Here is a 14,530-nt window from a genome sequence, read left to right as displayed (position 1 = left end):
AATATACAGAAAAGAACAGAGAATAATATAATGACTCCTCATAAACCTACTAGTCACTCATCTCCTTCAAACCCTAATGTTTTAGTATATTTGCTTTTTTGGGGGGTAAGAAATAAAACCCCTATGGATTGAATTGAAGCTTTCTGTATTCCTTGAACACTTTTTCTTTCTTTCTCCAGATTTGGGGTTTATTGTTCCAATGCCAGTTTTTATATTTCTGCTACACATATAGTATGGATTTTTAAACAATTATGTTGCATTGATTTGCATCTTCTCAAAATTTATATATTACATCGTACTTTATGTGTCCTTTTGCAATTTGCTTTTCACTCAAATTAATTTTTTGACAATTAGCCATATTTATACATGCAGAACTAGAGCTATATGCATACATATGGATAATTACAAAGGCAATTGTCTTTTATGAATAAATCAAATTTTATTATTTTCCTATTGTTGGACATGTAGATTTTCACGATTATAAACAATGCTGCTGTGAACATTTTAGTACATTTCCTTATGCGTGTTTTGTTTATCTAGAGTGAAGGTGTGGGATCCTAGGGTATGCTCATCTTCCAGCTCTATTAGGTATTGCCAAATTGCTCTTTTCTTCCTAATTTCACCAATATTTGGTATTATGAGTTTTTAATAATCTGGATATGAACTGGTATCTTGTTTTAATGTTTTTCTGTGGTTACTAGTGAGATTGAGCATCTTTTCTTGTGTTTATTGGCCATTTAAATTTCCTCTTCTGTGAATTGTCATATAGCTTTTGTCTGTTTTTCTTTTATTGGCCTTTTTATTATTGATATTTCAGGAGCTATACATATTCTGGATACTAATCCTTAGTTATAAGCATCAAGTATCTTACCCCAGTGTTGCTTTATGGCATCCTTTGATGCTTAAAAGTTAATTTCAATGAAGCCCAATTTCCAAGTCTTTTTTCCTAGATTATTTGTGCTTTTTGTTTCTTCTTTTAAACATCCTCTGCTGCTCCAGGGTCAAAGAGATAGTCTCCAATATCTTCTTCTAACAGTTGTTAAGGTGTGGTTTTTTTTGCCTTGTATTTAGGGCTTCAGTCTACTTAAAGTTTATTTTTTTGCCATAGTATTTTACACCTGTCTATAACTGTTTTTACTGTGTTATATTACCATTGTTTGCTTATGTATTGCTCTTTCATTAGGTTGGGAACTCTGTAGGTGGAGACCAAATTTATTTTTCAGTGCTTAGTTTCCATCTCGACCACTAAGAAGAAAAAAAGGATGGAATGGGCTAAAGATGTTTTCTCACATTCCCTTATAACTAGGGTAATTCATCATCCACGGTTGAGCCTTTTCCCTTACACAAAGTAGATGGACTTTTTAAAAATAGCTTTATTGAGTATGTAATTCACATACCATAACATTGACCCATGAAAAACAAAGAAATCAGCAGTCTTAGTATATTTACAGAGTTGTGCAGCCATGACTGTTATTCTGTCCCAGAACATGTTTATCACCCCAAAGGCAGCCTCGGGCCTACTAATAGGTGCTCCTGACTCTACCTACATGTACCCCTCTCCCACTTCTGGCAACTACTCATCTACTTTTTGTCTCCACGATTTGCCTGGGATCATTTCATTTGCCCATGTGAAATGTTTGGAACATTTCATATAAATGGAATCATACAATATGTAGTCTTTCGTGTCTGGCCTTTTTTACTTATTTTTAAGGTTTATGTTATAGCATGTGTCAGTGCTTTGTTCCTTTTTATGGCTGAACAATATTCCATTGTACAGATACATCACATTTTATTCATCAGTTGATGGGCATTGGGGCATTTCCATTATTTGGCTATTATAAATAATACTGCTATGAACATTCATGTACACGTTTTTGTTTAAATACCTGTTTTCAATTTTTTCAGGCATGGAATTGCCGGGTCGTATGATAACTCTATGTTTAACTTTTTGAAGAACTTGCAAACTGTTTTTCAAAGAAGCTGCATCATTTTATATCCCCTCTTGCAATGTATGAAGGTTCCAATTTCTCTTCATCCTTACCAGCACTCATTATTATCTTTCTTTTTCATTCTGGCCATCCTGAGTATGAAGTGGTATCTCACTGTGATTTTTGTTTGCATTCCCCTGATGATACTGGGCATCTTTTCATGTGCTAACTGGTCATTTGTATATCTTCTTTGAGGGAATGTCTATTTAGATCTTTTTCCCATGAAATTTTTTTTAGTCTTTTTATTTTTTCCCAATATGTATACCTCTTATGTTCTTTTCTAATTACATTTTTTTTTATGTTCTTGAGTTATAAGAGTTTTTTATATAATCTGGGTACAAGTTCCATATGAGATACATGATTTGCAAATATTTTCTCATAGTCCGTAGGTTCTTTTTGTCCCTTTCTTGTTTTCTTTTGAAGCACGAAGGGTTTTAATTTTGATGAAGTTCAATTTCTTTATTTTTCTTTCATTGCTTATGCTTTGTTATATCTAAGTAACTACTACATAATCCAAGGTTATAAAGATTTCCTCCTGTGTTTTCTTATAAGGAATTTATAGTTCTAGCTCTTAGATTTAGGTTTCTGACCCATTTTGAGTTAGTTTTGTATACAGTGTGAGGTAGGGGTCTAACATCCTTCTTTTGCATGTGGATAGCTGGTTGTCCCAGCACCAGTTGTTGAAAAGACTGTTCTTTCCCTATTGAATTGCCTTGGCATCCTTGCCCAAAATCAGTTGACCATAAATGCAAGGGTTAATTTCTAGACTTGCAATTCTATTTCATTTGTCTGTATTTTTATCCTTATGCCAGTACTATGATTTCTTGATTACTCTAACAACTTGGCTTTCTGTGCAAACATCAAATCTGGTGTTTGTCCAAGTGTTTCTGTGGTTGTTGGAAAAATTAGCTGTTTCTGCTATTTTGTACTTAATAGTTGTTATTCGTGCAATGATAATAAGCCCCCATTGAGGCCATTGCCGTCCTTTTTCTTCCCAGTAATGGAGTAAACATTATAAAATCTCCTCTCTCCATTACGTTAGAGCTTTATGTGTGCGTGTTTACACAAATGCTAGAATCGGGATACATTGAGGAGCCTTACACAGTGCGTGCGTCCCCTGACCTCTGGCACATATGCAACTTCACTTTGTAATTTCAGTAATAGTCACACTTAGAACTTCAGAGCGGGTCGGCAGGCCCTGTTTACTCTCCTGAGACATGTTTGACATTGGTCAGAGTGCATTCACAGTGGTTTGATGTGGAAGGCCTGTAATAGCACTCATTGACATTGGACTTGCTGTCAGGGGAAGCATGGGTTTTAGAAGCTGTCTTTAGCATTAATTGCCCTTAATGTACCATCATTTTTGGCAGTAATGAGCTAAACAGGGGGTTATTACTCAGCTGAAAGACTGCATTTCCTGGTGTTAAAACATTTTTTTGAGGTGTACGTGGCATGCAGCACAGGCCAAAAAAGGACTAGCACGATTCACTGTAAAACAGGCTTAGCTGCATTTAAAGTGGCTAAACAAGTCCCTTCTTTACTATAAAAACTAATCCTGCAGTGTTGTTTTAAAGGAAGATGCCTCTAACCAACGGGATCCTATTTGGAACTCTACAGCAGGGTTTTGAAAAAAATTACAATGATTTTTATTTCTCAATTTGCTTTAAAAGAGTAGCATAAAAATGCCTTTCTTTTAAATGTTTACAGAGGCTCATTTGTAGTAAGATTTTAGGAGCAGAAGGACTTTTTTTAAACTGTTCCCTATTTAAGAACAGCCCTATAGTGTTTCCCAGTTTAGCGGGCCCTTCAAAAATTAGGGCTGAGAGCAAACCCAAAAGGACGTGAGTTCACTGCAGTTTGCTCTTTTGTCATTCCATGTGTCTGTATTGTCTGGGAATGCTTATGGTGTTTTTAGAACAAATACACAATTAAATCTTGATTAGCAGGCCTTATTATTGTGACCATGTTATTGTTACAAGTTTATAGTCAAGATTCTAAGTAAAAACCCTAAAGTTGATGGCTTCCTTATCACTATAATCAGGATACAATGAGGAGCCTTACACAAGTCTTTAAACGTCTGTTTGTATATAGCCATCTGCTGAAAGGGAAAGTAATTATTTTAAAAATCATTTATTGGGTGGTACTTTTTAATACAAAAATATGTATAAAGAAGGAAGTATGTGGCACACAATCTCATTGCTCAGATAATCCCTATTTTGAAAAAAAAAGGAGTAAAATTATAGTTAAAAAAGAAATGCAAGATACCAAAAGAGATGTAATGAAATATAAGAGCCTTCTCTCCGCATCCTTCAATTCAGTTCCTTTCCTCAGAGGGAATCCATCATTAACAATTAACTGTGTGCACTTTAGGAAAAAAGAAGGATGCATTATATCAATGAATGTATGCATAGCCTTATTTAGACAAAGGGGATCAGTCTATAAGCAGTTGTGTTCTTTGCTTCCTTTGCTTTTGTCACAAAGAAGAGGCTTCTAGATTTCCCCTTGGGGGTCTATTCAACTTGTTGGACTTCTTGAGGACACACACGCGCGCGCGCACACACACACACACACAGTTGACAGGCAGTGATGTTAAATATTCATGGCTGTGTATTCAAAAGTAGGAGGAAATATCTCCATATCTGTCTGCAGACACCTACTTTGTTCTTTTTAATTGCCCCATAATAATTCATGGTACACATGTACCATTATTTATTTAACTAGCCTCCTGTTTATGGATATTTAGATGGGGCAATGATTTCCAGATCACATTTACAAATTAAATGAATCCTTAAGAGAATGAGTTACAGAAGTAAAGAGGGAAATTAAAATTACCTGGTTAATGTTGATGAAGATTGCAGAAGAATGAACTATGAAGACAGATGTTTTTTATAGCATGGAATATTGCTAAACTGCTACTCCTTCCCAAACTGGAGGACTGCCTAACCTTCCGGCTACACATTTCCCACTCCCCAACCAAGGGATCCCCGCAGGTCAGGTTGGGTCACAGCCCTCCTGTGCTTTTGTAGCACATTGTACATCCCTTCTTTAAAGCAGCAGCCTGGTTTCTTATCATTTAACTTTGCGTATATGCTTCCCTTTAGGACAAGAAGTACATCTTGCCACCTCTGTATATTCCCTGTACGTAGGTGCTCCAGGTGCTCCAGTGGGTGTAGGGAAAGTGGTCTCAGTGAGGTGTCTTGCCAAGTCAGTAGCCTGACCAAAGCTCTTTAGCTATTTCTTTGCTTGAACCTTCCATTCGAGTTTTTCTTCAAATTGAAGTGGTGTCAGTGCCTCTCTGGGTTGAGCTTTATATGTAGCAAAGTTTGCTCTGGTTCTAAGCTCTGTATGAGCTGTGAAGCTGTTTGCTCAGCAGGGAGCCCAAAGAGCCAAAGGAGAGGCTCTCAGCTCTGTCCTTGAGAGTTTATTCAACTTGAAGGCTGACTTTCCCCCTCCCCTACCACCACAATTCAGCCAGTTGCCTAAACTCAATGACAAGCAATGATACTAAATATAATTCTGCCAATAGGTGGTTGTGTATTCAAAAATAAGAAAGAATCGTATCCTTAACAGCTTCTGGTTATAAATCTTGTACATTCAAGTTGTTATGTTTTTAAGCAAAGCAGAACACCCCTATTCAACCTGATAACTGAGGCTATTGTCACAAAATAGTTATTTTGGAGACAGAAGAGAAGGCTGTTAAAAGAAATTACTTGATAGCTATCTTTATCCCTTTTTAATTTTTCTTCTTTGCCCTTTATTAGAGGCTGTCATACCTTGATAGTGCATTTTAGAAAAATGCCACAGCTGTCCTTCAGTTATTTGCCCAGCCCTCTATCTCTATTCCTTGATCCTGACTCAGACTATAAACCAATGGATTTAGCAAGGATTTCCTTAAGTATTACCTTCAAGCTTATCAAATATTTGGAAGTCTTACAGATGTTTGCACACAAAAAGTGCCCTGGGTTTGTATAATCTGCGCATTCAAACTTAGATTTTAAGTAAAAAAATTCCCATTAATAGACTTTTAGCATGTTTTCTGCTCTTTTGGAATTTTACACTTATTTTAATCTAATTTTTTTAAATGTGCTTACTGGCAACGACTAACTCCTCTATGTGAAATTGTTTATAAGGAACGTATGGAATTCAAACACTATAAGAGTCAAGTTTGGACTGGTTTATACTTATAAAAACTCCAAATCTCAGTAGCTTAAAACCAGTTTCTTTTCTGCCCTCACTGGGTATCTTTAGTGTGTCCCATGGAAGCTGTGCTTCAGGTTGTCTGTCCTTACTCAGGACCCATGCCTCTCTCTCTGCACATTGACTGTGTCCGTGTCAAAGGAAAAAGAATCACACTCTGACTCTTAAAAGTTTCCTTCCACTTGGAAGTGATACCCTTCCCGTCTGCTCATTTCATTGGCCACACCTGACTCCAGGTGGGCAGGGAAGTACAGTTCTAGCACATACTCAGACAGAGAAGCAGAAGTATGTGGTGAACGGTACAGGTGACTGACATAGCTTCTTAGGTCTTCGTGAGCAGACTTAGTCAGTTTGGCACAGAGCAGGTGTTGCTGGGCAGCTGGAGAGCAAGCTGCCTAAAGACGTGGACTCTTGAGTCAGAATGTCTGAGCTTGAGTCCTGGCTCCGACACTTACTAGCTATCTAAACTTGAGCCACTGGCTTCATCTCTGTGATCTTTCATTTCCTCATCCTAAATAGCACTGCCTGACAGAGTTCTTGGGGGAATTAAATGAGATAGTCTTTATAAAGTCTTTCACATAGTAAACACTCAATCAAAAACAATTAGCTGTCATTAGAATTTAGTACTTGTGGATTTAAATTATTTGAAGGTTACTGCATACGGATTTTTCCCCCTTATTTATTTTAAAGGACACGTGAAAAGATCCACTTTTTTTTTCTTCCTTTTTTCTTTTTAAATATGTACCATCCAACCAAAGCCAAAGAAGGAATAAGAAATACAGAGTTGCTTTTAGTTTTCAAGAGGGGAGAGGTGACAAAACTGACCTGGCTGGGTCAGTTTTACTGAAACAATTGAAGACTCCTTCCTGGCCTAGGATGTTTTCATGCCTTTACTCAACCTTTAAGAGAAAAATTTGGATGTGCATATTAATTCCCGGCATACCCACTACTTGCCTTGGTGGTTTTCTTGTGTGTTTCTAGCTCAGAGTTAAGATCTCCACTGAAGTTGGCATCACAAATGTCGATCTCTCCACTGTGGACAAGGACCAGAGCATTGCACCCAAAACCACCCGGTAGGTGGGATGCTTTCTGTGCCCGGGGCCGCCAGCCTTGAGCTGAGCCCCTACCGATGTCATTTCTGTGTCAGCAGTGACCCAGCTTGCACTCGGAGTTAAAGAGGCTGTAGTTCCACTGGCATGGCAGCGGGGGTGCTGCCTGGCATCAAGGCAGATTCAGGGGTTGTCTATACCAGTGGTCAGTCCTTGAGCAAACTGTGTTACCAGGTGAGATAAACACTGCCTGCAGGTCAGTCAGCTATGTCACCAAGCACCTTATCAAAACTTTCTCAATGAGGAAGCAGTGTAGTAATTTATATTCTGGTGTAGTCTCTCTGTCTTCACAGCCCTGAATTTGCTTTGAGCAGCCTCATGGCAATTCTCTTTGGCCCACAGTGGGTCTGAAAAAAGTTGGAAGCCTCATAGGTCCTTAGAACGGAGGTGGCAGACCTAGCATTAGGCTACGAGTCCCTTTCTCAAGGCCGTGGAAGGCATCACTGATCAGTCATAGCAGTTTTCCTGCTGAACTCAGAATTTTTTTTTTTTAACACGACCTTCTAAGTAACCATTAGCAATTGCTCAGTTGGGCCAGAACACTATATGAAGCCCACTTGTCAGCCAGCTCCCAAATTCTTATTTTTGGGGGCCCACCTATACTTCTGGATATCATCATACCCCAACTTTATTCAACGGGGGTTGCTATAGATACCAAAGAAAGTAAATTAACCCTCTTTGGTCTATTTGAAGACAGGATGTTATCCAGAGCCTAGAAGTGAAACATTCACTCCTTTTAAGTCCTGTGAAAAGGCTGGCGCTTCTGCCTCAGGCTTGGATATTTTCATAGTGACTGGAGATGAGCGCACTGTTGGGAATCCACTGAAATAATGTCTGTGAGAGTGCTTTGCAAAGTTTACTGTTCTGTATAGATGAAGTGTTGGTGTTACTCATAAGTAAATATAAAGCCTAAGTATAAAATATTTCCAAGTATGAGCTCTATAAACATTTAGCTTGTTTACCCCTGGGCCATCTTAACCTAAAATCCCAGGAAATAGCTGTGAAAAGAACAGTTCTCTCATCAAGTCTGCCTTTTGAGAAAATGACTTTTTAAAACCCAATTTCAGGCAGAAAAATAAATTGAAAGAGTCCAGGAAAAAAATACAGCATTAAAAAAGAAAAAAAACTGTAAGTCCCCTTGCTTCCTTTGCATCTCCTACCCCCTTGTCTCCCAACCTTGCTCACATATGCTGCAGACATCAATCCTCTGGTTATTTCTTCTTGTGGTCTTGCCAGCCCAGCTCTCCCGTCCCCCTGTGTCTGCAGTGGAACACGTGAACCCCGCTGGTGCCTGGTTTGGTCGAGTTGATATTCTTAAGTCCTTGAAGTGAGATCCTGGAGTATCTGCACTAAGATTTTCCCCAGACCCTGATAAAAATGTATTCCGTGCTTTTTCTCAATCCTGGCTTCATCAGTCCAGTTTGCCCTCAGGCCACAGACAATTAATTCTCCGCATCTGTCCAGAACAGAAAAGTGTTACTATGGGAGAGGGAGGATTAGGCAGTGAGATGAAGTTTGTATTCTTCACTCCGTGCTTAGATATTTGCAGATCCTCTCTGCAGGTTCACTGTATAAATGTCTCTTTCAGGGTGACCTACCCAGCCAAGGCCAAGGGCACGTTCATCGCAGACAGCCACCAGAACTTTGCTTTGTTCTTCCAGCTGGTAGATGTGAGCACTGGTGCCGAACTCACCCCTCACCAGGTCAGCACAAAGCCCAGACAGTTCTCTTGGCCTGAAACATTAATGTACACGAGAGTTGTTATGTGTGTCTAACACTGACTACAGAACATTGTGAATTCCTGCTTTCAGATCTTCACTCTGAACCCTGATTTTCCCCCTCACACAGGACACTCTGCTCTCTCTCACAGTGGTTGTAACCCTAAACCTGGAGTACATGGTTTTTTTTTAAAGATTAGCTGGTATTGAGAAGATATATTTAAGGTAGATTAGCACTTAATTGAGGCCTTTTTTCCTTGTGACAAATAATATATATGTATATATATATATTACAATAATTTCGAAAAAAGGAAAACCTAGGCAGTGGGCCCCAAAGCATGTTTTCCTTCTGGCCAAAGCAGATTTTCTATATGTGGGAATCTGAAAAATAGCGCTTTTTAACCTGTACCAACTTCGTATTATGGTATCAGTAGGCTTCATTCATATATAAAGTATTGATAATTATTATTTAAAAGATTTTCACACCAGAACCTGGTGTGGTCCCTTGTCATCTCAGGCACCTCCTCTACCTCTGTCATCCCCCTTGATGGAGAAAAACTGCTCTCAGCCCTGCCCCACCCCGTTATACTGTAAAGGGAAATTCAGATGAATACTTTGAATGCTTCAAGACAGGAAAGAATGTGGGCCCTCTTGGCCTCGGTTTAGGTGTTTTGTTCTGATGCTTTAGCAAGAACTAACAGACTTGTGTCCATGGCAAGGGGCAGCTTCAGAGCTGACCACTAAGGTGAGTGAATTTGCTTGGAAACCTTTGCTTCCTTTTTCTTGTTGCTTCAGGTGCTGCACTTGTGCCCAGGCCCCAGAGCAGCTGCCTGGGTCAGTGTACTTGGTGAAGACCAAGGCTAACCACCTTTCAGCCCCTCAGCCTCTTAGCATGTCCCAGCTCATACTTAGAAGGCCATTCGCCAACCAAACAGCCCAAAGGAAGAAAGACGACAAAGAAAAGAAATTATGAGACTAAACTGGTGAGACTAGGGTTAGGGCAGGGAGAGTTAGAGAGGAAATGTAACTTTCACTGGCTACTGGTGTCCTCCAGGATTCTGTTTTGGAAACCATGGCTTAGAGACCTCCCAGGTAGAGATGGCATTTTGCAGATGAGCCAGGCTGCTGCCTATGCTTGGCTGTGACCAAAGGAAGATCACGCACCTGGGCTCCAAATCTCATTCGTGGCCTTGACTGCTGTGGTCGGGATGCTTCTCATCTCCGGGCCCTTGTCCCTAAATACTTGGATCGTGGTTCTTGGTTACCCAGGTGTAGAGTAACAAATGAGATTTGTATTTTTTCTGTGGATTCAGTACTAGCTGTGTGACCATGTGACTCATTTAATCCACATGCCTTCTAATCTGTAAAATGGAACCAATCTACCTACCTTGGTGAATTCTTTATTTTGAAAGAGAAGCTCTGAGTGGATATTATGTTTTGCTGCAGTTCTAATGTGCACAGAAACCTTAGGTTTTTTTAAAATTATTTTTTATTTTTCAATTACAGTTGGCATACAATATTATATTAGCTTCACGTGTATAACATAGTGATTAGACATTTATATAACTTACAAAGTGATTGCCCTGATAAATCTAGTACCCATCTGACACCATACATAGTTATTACAATATTATTGACTATATTCTGCATGCTGTACTTTACATCCCTGTGACTGTTTAGTAACTACCAATTTCAGAAACCTTAATTGCTTATACCATTGAGTGGATAATTAGATTGGTTTCATATTAATAATAATATCAGCTACTGTTTGTTGACTAGCTAACATATACCAGGTCCTGCACTAAATGCTTTGCATACATTATCGGGAATCTTCACACAGAGGCACCACATGTAGACGTTAATCTTTCTACCTTAAAGATCAAGAAATCAAGGCACAAGGAGGTTAAATAACCTGCTCTTCTCAGCTAATAGGTAGTGAAACCAAAACTGTCTCTAGAGCCTGGGCTCTCGCGGTGACACCAGGCTGCTGTGCTCGATTAAAACGCTGCTTTGCTATCAATCCCCAAGCCTCCTCTACTAAATCTTTAGCTGGAGGCACTAGGAAATTGAAAATGGACCTTTTACAGTTCCACCTCATTTCCCTTCTTTTCACCCTCTAGTGAAGAAGTTAATTGGGCAGCGAAGTGGCCAAAAGGCTGGTAGGAAGAAGAAATTGCAGCAATAGCAAGGGCTTAAATCATCCCCAAACTGGGCATTCAGCCGCCAAGTAGTCGAGAATTGGCTGGATCCCTATGTTAAATTTCTTATGGTAACAAACGGTTCTCTCTGTTCTCTGAGCTATCAACCAGAGTGGAATGGCCACTCCTACTCTCCCGGGCAGGTCGGGCACATCCCAGATCCCGCACTGTGCCAGAAGAGCCAATAGTCTGCTGCCTCATTGATTCAATATTGGGTCCAGAGGGACTTTTGAAATTATCAGCTGAAAGGTTGTGTTATTGGTCCATCCAGACATTTGTCCGACTCCATAACCAGAAGACTGGCCAAGAAGTGGTGTTTGTTGCTGAGCCAGACAGCAAGAATGTGTACAAGTTTGAACTGGATACTTCCGAGAGAAAGATCGAATTTGACTCAGCATCTGGCACCTACACTCTTTACTTGATCATTGGAGATGCCACTTTGAAGAACCCGATTCTTTGGAATGTGGTATGTGCCTAAATGTTCCTTGACCCAGACCAGAGTGGCTGTGCCACAGTCAGACACAGTCAGCTCCTTTACAGGGGCCGGGGCTCTTTAGCCTAGCCTTGCCTGTGCCACCCACAGGGCAATAAGTACACATTGAGGCGAGGGCCTGTGTGCTGTCGCATTAGTGGTCTTAGGGGCATGCACATGGCTTGGCACGTAGTAGGTGCTGAATAAATAGTGATCGAGTAAATGAATGAAGTATACATTTGCCCTCGTGTGTTCTAGCAAATTTGTGTAACGGTACAGTGGAAGGAGGTTATGATACACCAAAGCACTATGGGGGGGCGGGTACATTGGTGTCAGAGATAAAAGCCCTGGTCTTTGAGATATGGTGTGGGACTGGGGTGAGGGTAAGATTTGAATTCCCGTAACATTTCTGCATGGTGTGGGACAGTGAGTTGTAGAATATGCAAAATGTTAATAAACTAATAACCAGCAATTTCATAGCATGTTAGTTTCCATAGTACTTTTCTCCTACCGTGTTTCCCCGAAAATAAGAGCCGTACAGTCAGCTCTATTGCGTCTTTTGGAGCAAAAATTAATGTAAGACCCAGTCTTAGATTATAAAACTGGGTCTTATATAATAATAATATAATATAATTAATATAATATAATTGATATAATACCAGGTCTTACACACTACACTATACTACACTACATGGTCTTACATTAATTTCTGCTCCAAAAGACGCATTAGAGCTGATTGTCCAGCTAGGTCTTATTATCAGGGAAACACGGTATGTAGCTCACTTTTGATTGGTGTGATGAGAGGAAACTTCGTAAAAGACATGGCATTTGAGCTAGGGACTGAAGAATTGCAGGGGTTTTTCAGAATAGTGTGTGGAGCTGTGGGATGGTCACTGGGGAACAGCCTACAGAAAAGCTCGAGGTGTTTTCCGTGCGATGTGAGTGGATCCATTTTGCTGGAGCACCTGAAGCTGGTCAGGAGCAGTAGGCGATGAGGTTGGAAAGGTAGCAGAGGCCAAATTGCAGGCCTTGAATGGTGGTTGGCCCCCTTTGCGAGACAAAGGAGCAGCTGCATTTCTTGTGTTGTATTCAAAGCTCCTTTTCTCCTGGACTTAGGGCTGCTTTTTGTATGAGAGCACATTTTCATTTCCTTTTTTCTGTTGACTAAATCACACTTCCCAGGGACACCGAGCATTTTCTGATTGCAGCTGTAACAGCCTGAATTCCCGCTGAGGTTTTTGTATTAAGCAGCTCTGTGGGGCTTACCAGACCAGTAGAGAATTGGAACTCTTGCTCTAAAAATCATTTTCAACAAATACTTATTTTGTTCTTGAAATTTTTACTGCCTGAATTTGTCAACTAATGGATCAGAAGTGATTGGACTGCTTGGATCTTTTGTCAGTGATAATCCTGGATGTGAGTTAGGGAGTATATCCTGCTGATGAGTCTCAGCCCCTTCTCTGCCCCTGTGCCTTTAAAAACTGTCCCTATGTGGGTAGTTGGTTAGAGTGTGATGCTAATAACACCAATGTTGCAGGTTCGATCCCCATATGGGCCACTGTGAGCTGCGCCCTCCTTAAAAAAACAAAAACAAAAAACTGTCCTTGTTTTTTCAGGCTGATGTGGTCATCAAGTTTCCTGAAGAAGATGTTCCATCAACTGTCCTGTCCAAGAATCTTTTCACCCCCAAACAGGAAATTCAGGTATAGTTCAAGGGGCTTCTCCACTAAACCCAGAGGAGAACTGTGAAATGGGGCAGCAGTGAGAGAGGGCAGCAGACCCCTGGATGGTGGCTCTGGTTCCTGCTATAACTTGTTTAAATGATGTTTTAGAGTTTGGTCTTTATCACCCTGTGAATTAGGCAGAGCAAATATCAGTCCTATCCTGCAGCTGAAAAAACAGCCCCAAAGAGCCCAGTGGCCAGCTCCCAGAAAGCAGATAATTGGAGATAGTATCAGAGCCTGAGTCTGTTTTTCCTAAACATCCAGGGGATTCAGTGCTGAGATCACTGCTTGACAGCTATAGCGAAGCTGGGTTGGGCATTCTTCCTCTCTGCTCCTGCATAAGTCAGGGCTGATGGGGCCTACAGGTGGAAAAGTCAAGTGGGAGACCTGGGCTTTCCTCCCCGAGGCAAGTCCTTTCTCTCTCCTGGGATTTACCTTCCCTCCACACAAATATTAGCCATCCCTGTCTAGCCAAGCCCACAGGACTGTGGTGAGGCTTAAAATAGTTCATGGATAAGGAAAGAAAGGCTTTGAAAAGTTTCTAAAGCACTTTACAAAATAAGCACAATCATTTTCAAACAGTTTGAGCACTGGTTAAGCAAACTGAGGAGGATTCACTCGGTGGATTATTGTGCGATCGGGAGAGATGATCATACTGTAATCACGTGGAATCCTATGGATGCATTAATGTTGTCAAGTGTTCCAAGCAGACTCCTTACTCACATTTCACCACTGAAAAAAGGACGAGGGCCCAGAGGGTGGAGCAGTAGGATTCTGTTTTGTAACTCCTTCTAATGTTGATAGAACATTAAGAATGTAAAATAGTTATATAGCAGAGGCGATAAACCATGATGATGAAGGGTGTTGGCTGATTGGTAGGATGGAGTTGGTGGCAGCAGTTGCCACGATGTTAGAAATCGTTTAATGGCAGTGACGGCAAAGAGGAGCTGTGGTGAAAATTTGAGGAAAAGAAGTCACATGTGGGGCTGCCTCGTCATGGAGCTGGGTTGGCTGGACATTGCTAGCAGGAGAGACAGCCACAAGTTTATACGTTGGAGGAAAGTGAAAAATGGTAAATTTGCATGTGTTACAGCTTACAAAGTGTTGTCAGGTACCCTGTTTCA

At 40.5% G+C, this 14,530-nt stretch overlaps 1 protein-coding gene across 2 annotated transcripts in view; it reads left to right on the top strand.

Annotated features, from left to right (window-relative positions):
* Positions 1 to 14,530, top strand: part of RPN2 (ribophorin II) — a 51,153-nt gene that overhangs the window by 27,408 nt on the left and 9,215 nt on the right. For both annotated transcript variants that reach the window (XM_081033861.1, XM_081033862.1), the window contains exons 10-13: positions 7,167 to 7,258; positions 8,883 to 8,997; positions 11,482 to 11,676; positions 13,299 to 13,385. In XM_081033861.1, coding sequence (XP_080889987.1) covers positions 7,167 to 7,258; positions 8,883 to 8,997; positions 11,482 to 11,676; positions 13,299 to 13,385 — 489 coding nt within the window. The remainder of the gene's footprint in view (positions 1 to 7,166; positions 7,259 to 8,882; positions 8,998 to 11,481; positions 11,677 to 13,298; positions 13,386 to 14,530) is intronic.

This window comes from Rhinolophus hipposideros, assembly GCF_964194185.1.
Source record: "Rhinolophus hipposideros genome assembly, chromosome: 22".
Classification (NCBI taxonomy): domain Eukaryota; kingdom Metazoa; phylum Chordata; class Mammalia; order Chiroptera; family Rhinolophidae; genus Rhinolophus; species Rhinolophus hipposideros.
This window is presented reverse-complemented; position numbering and strand designations above follow the sequence as displayed.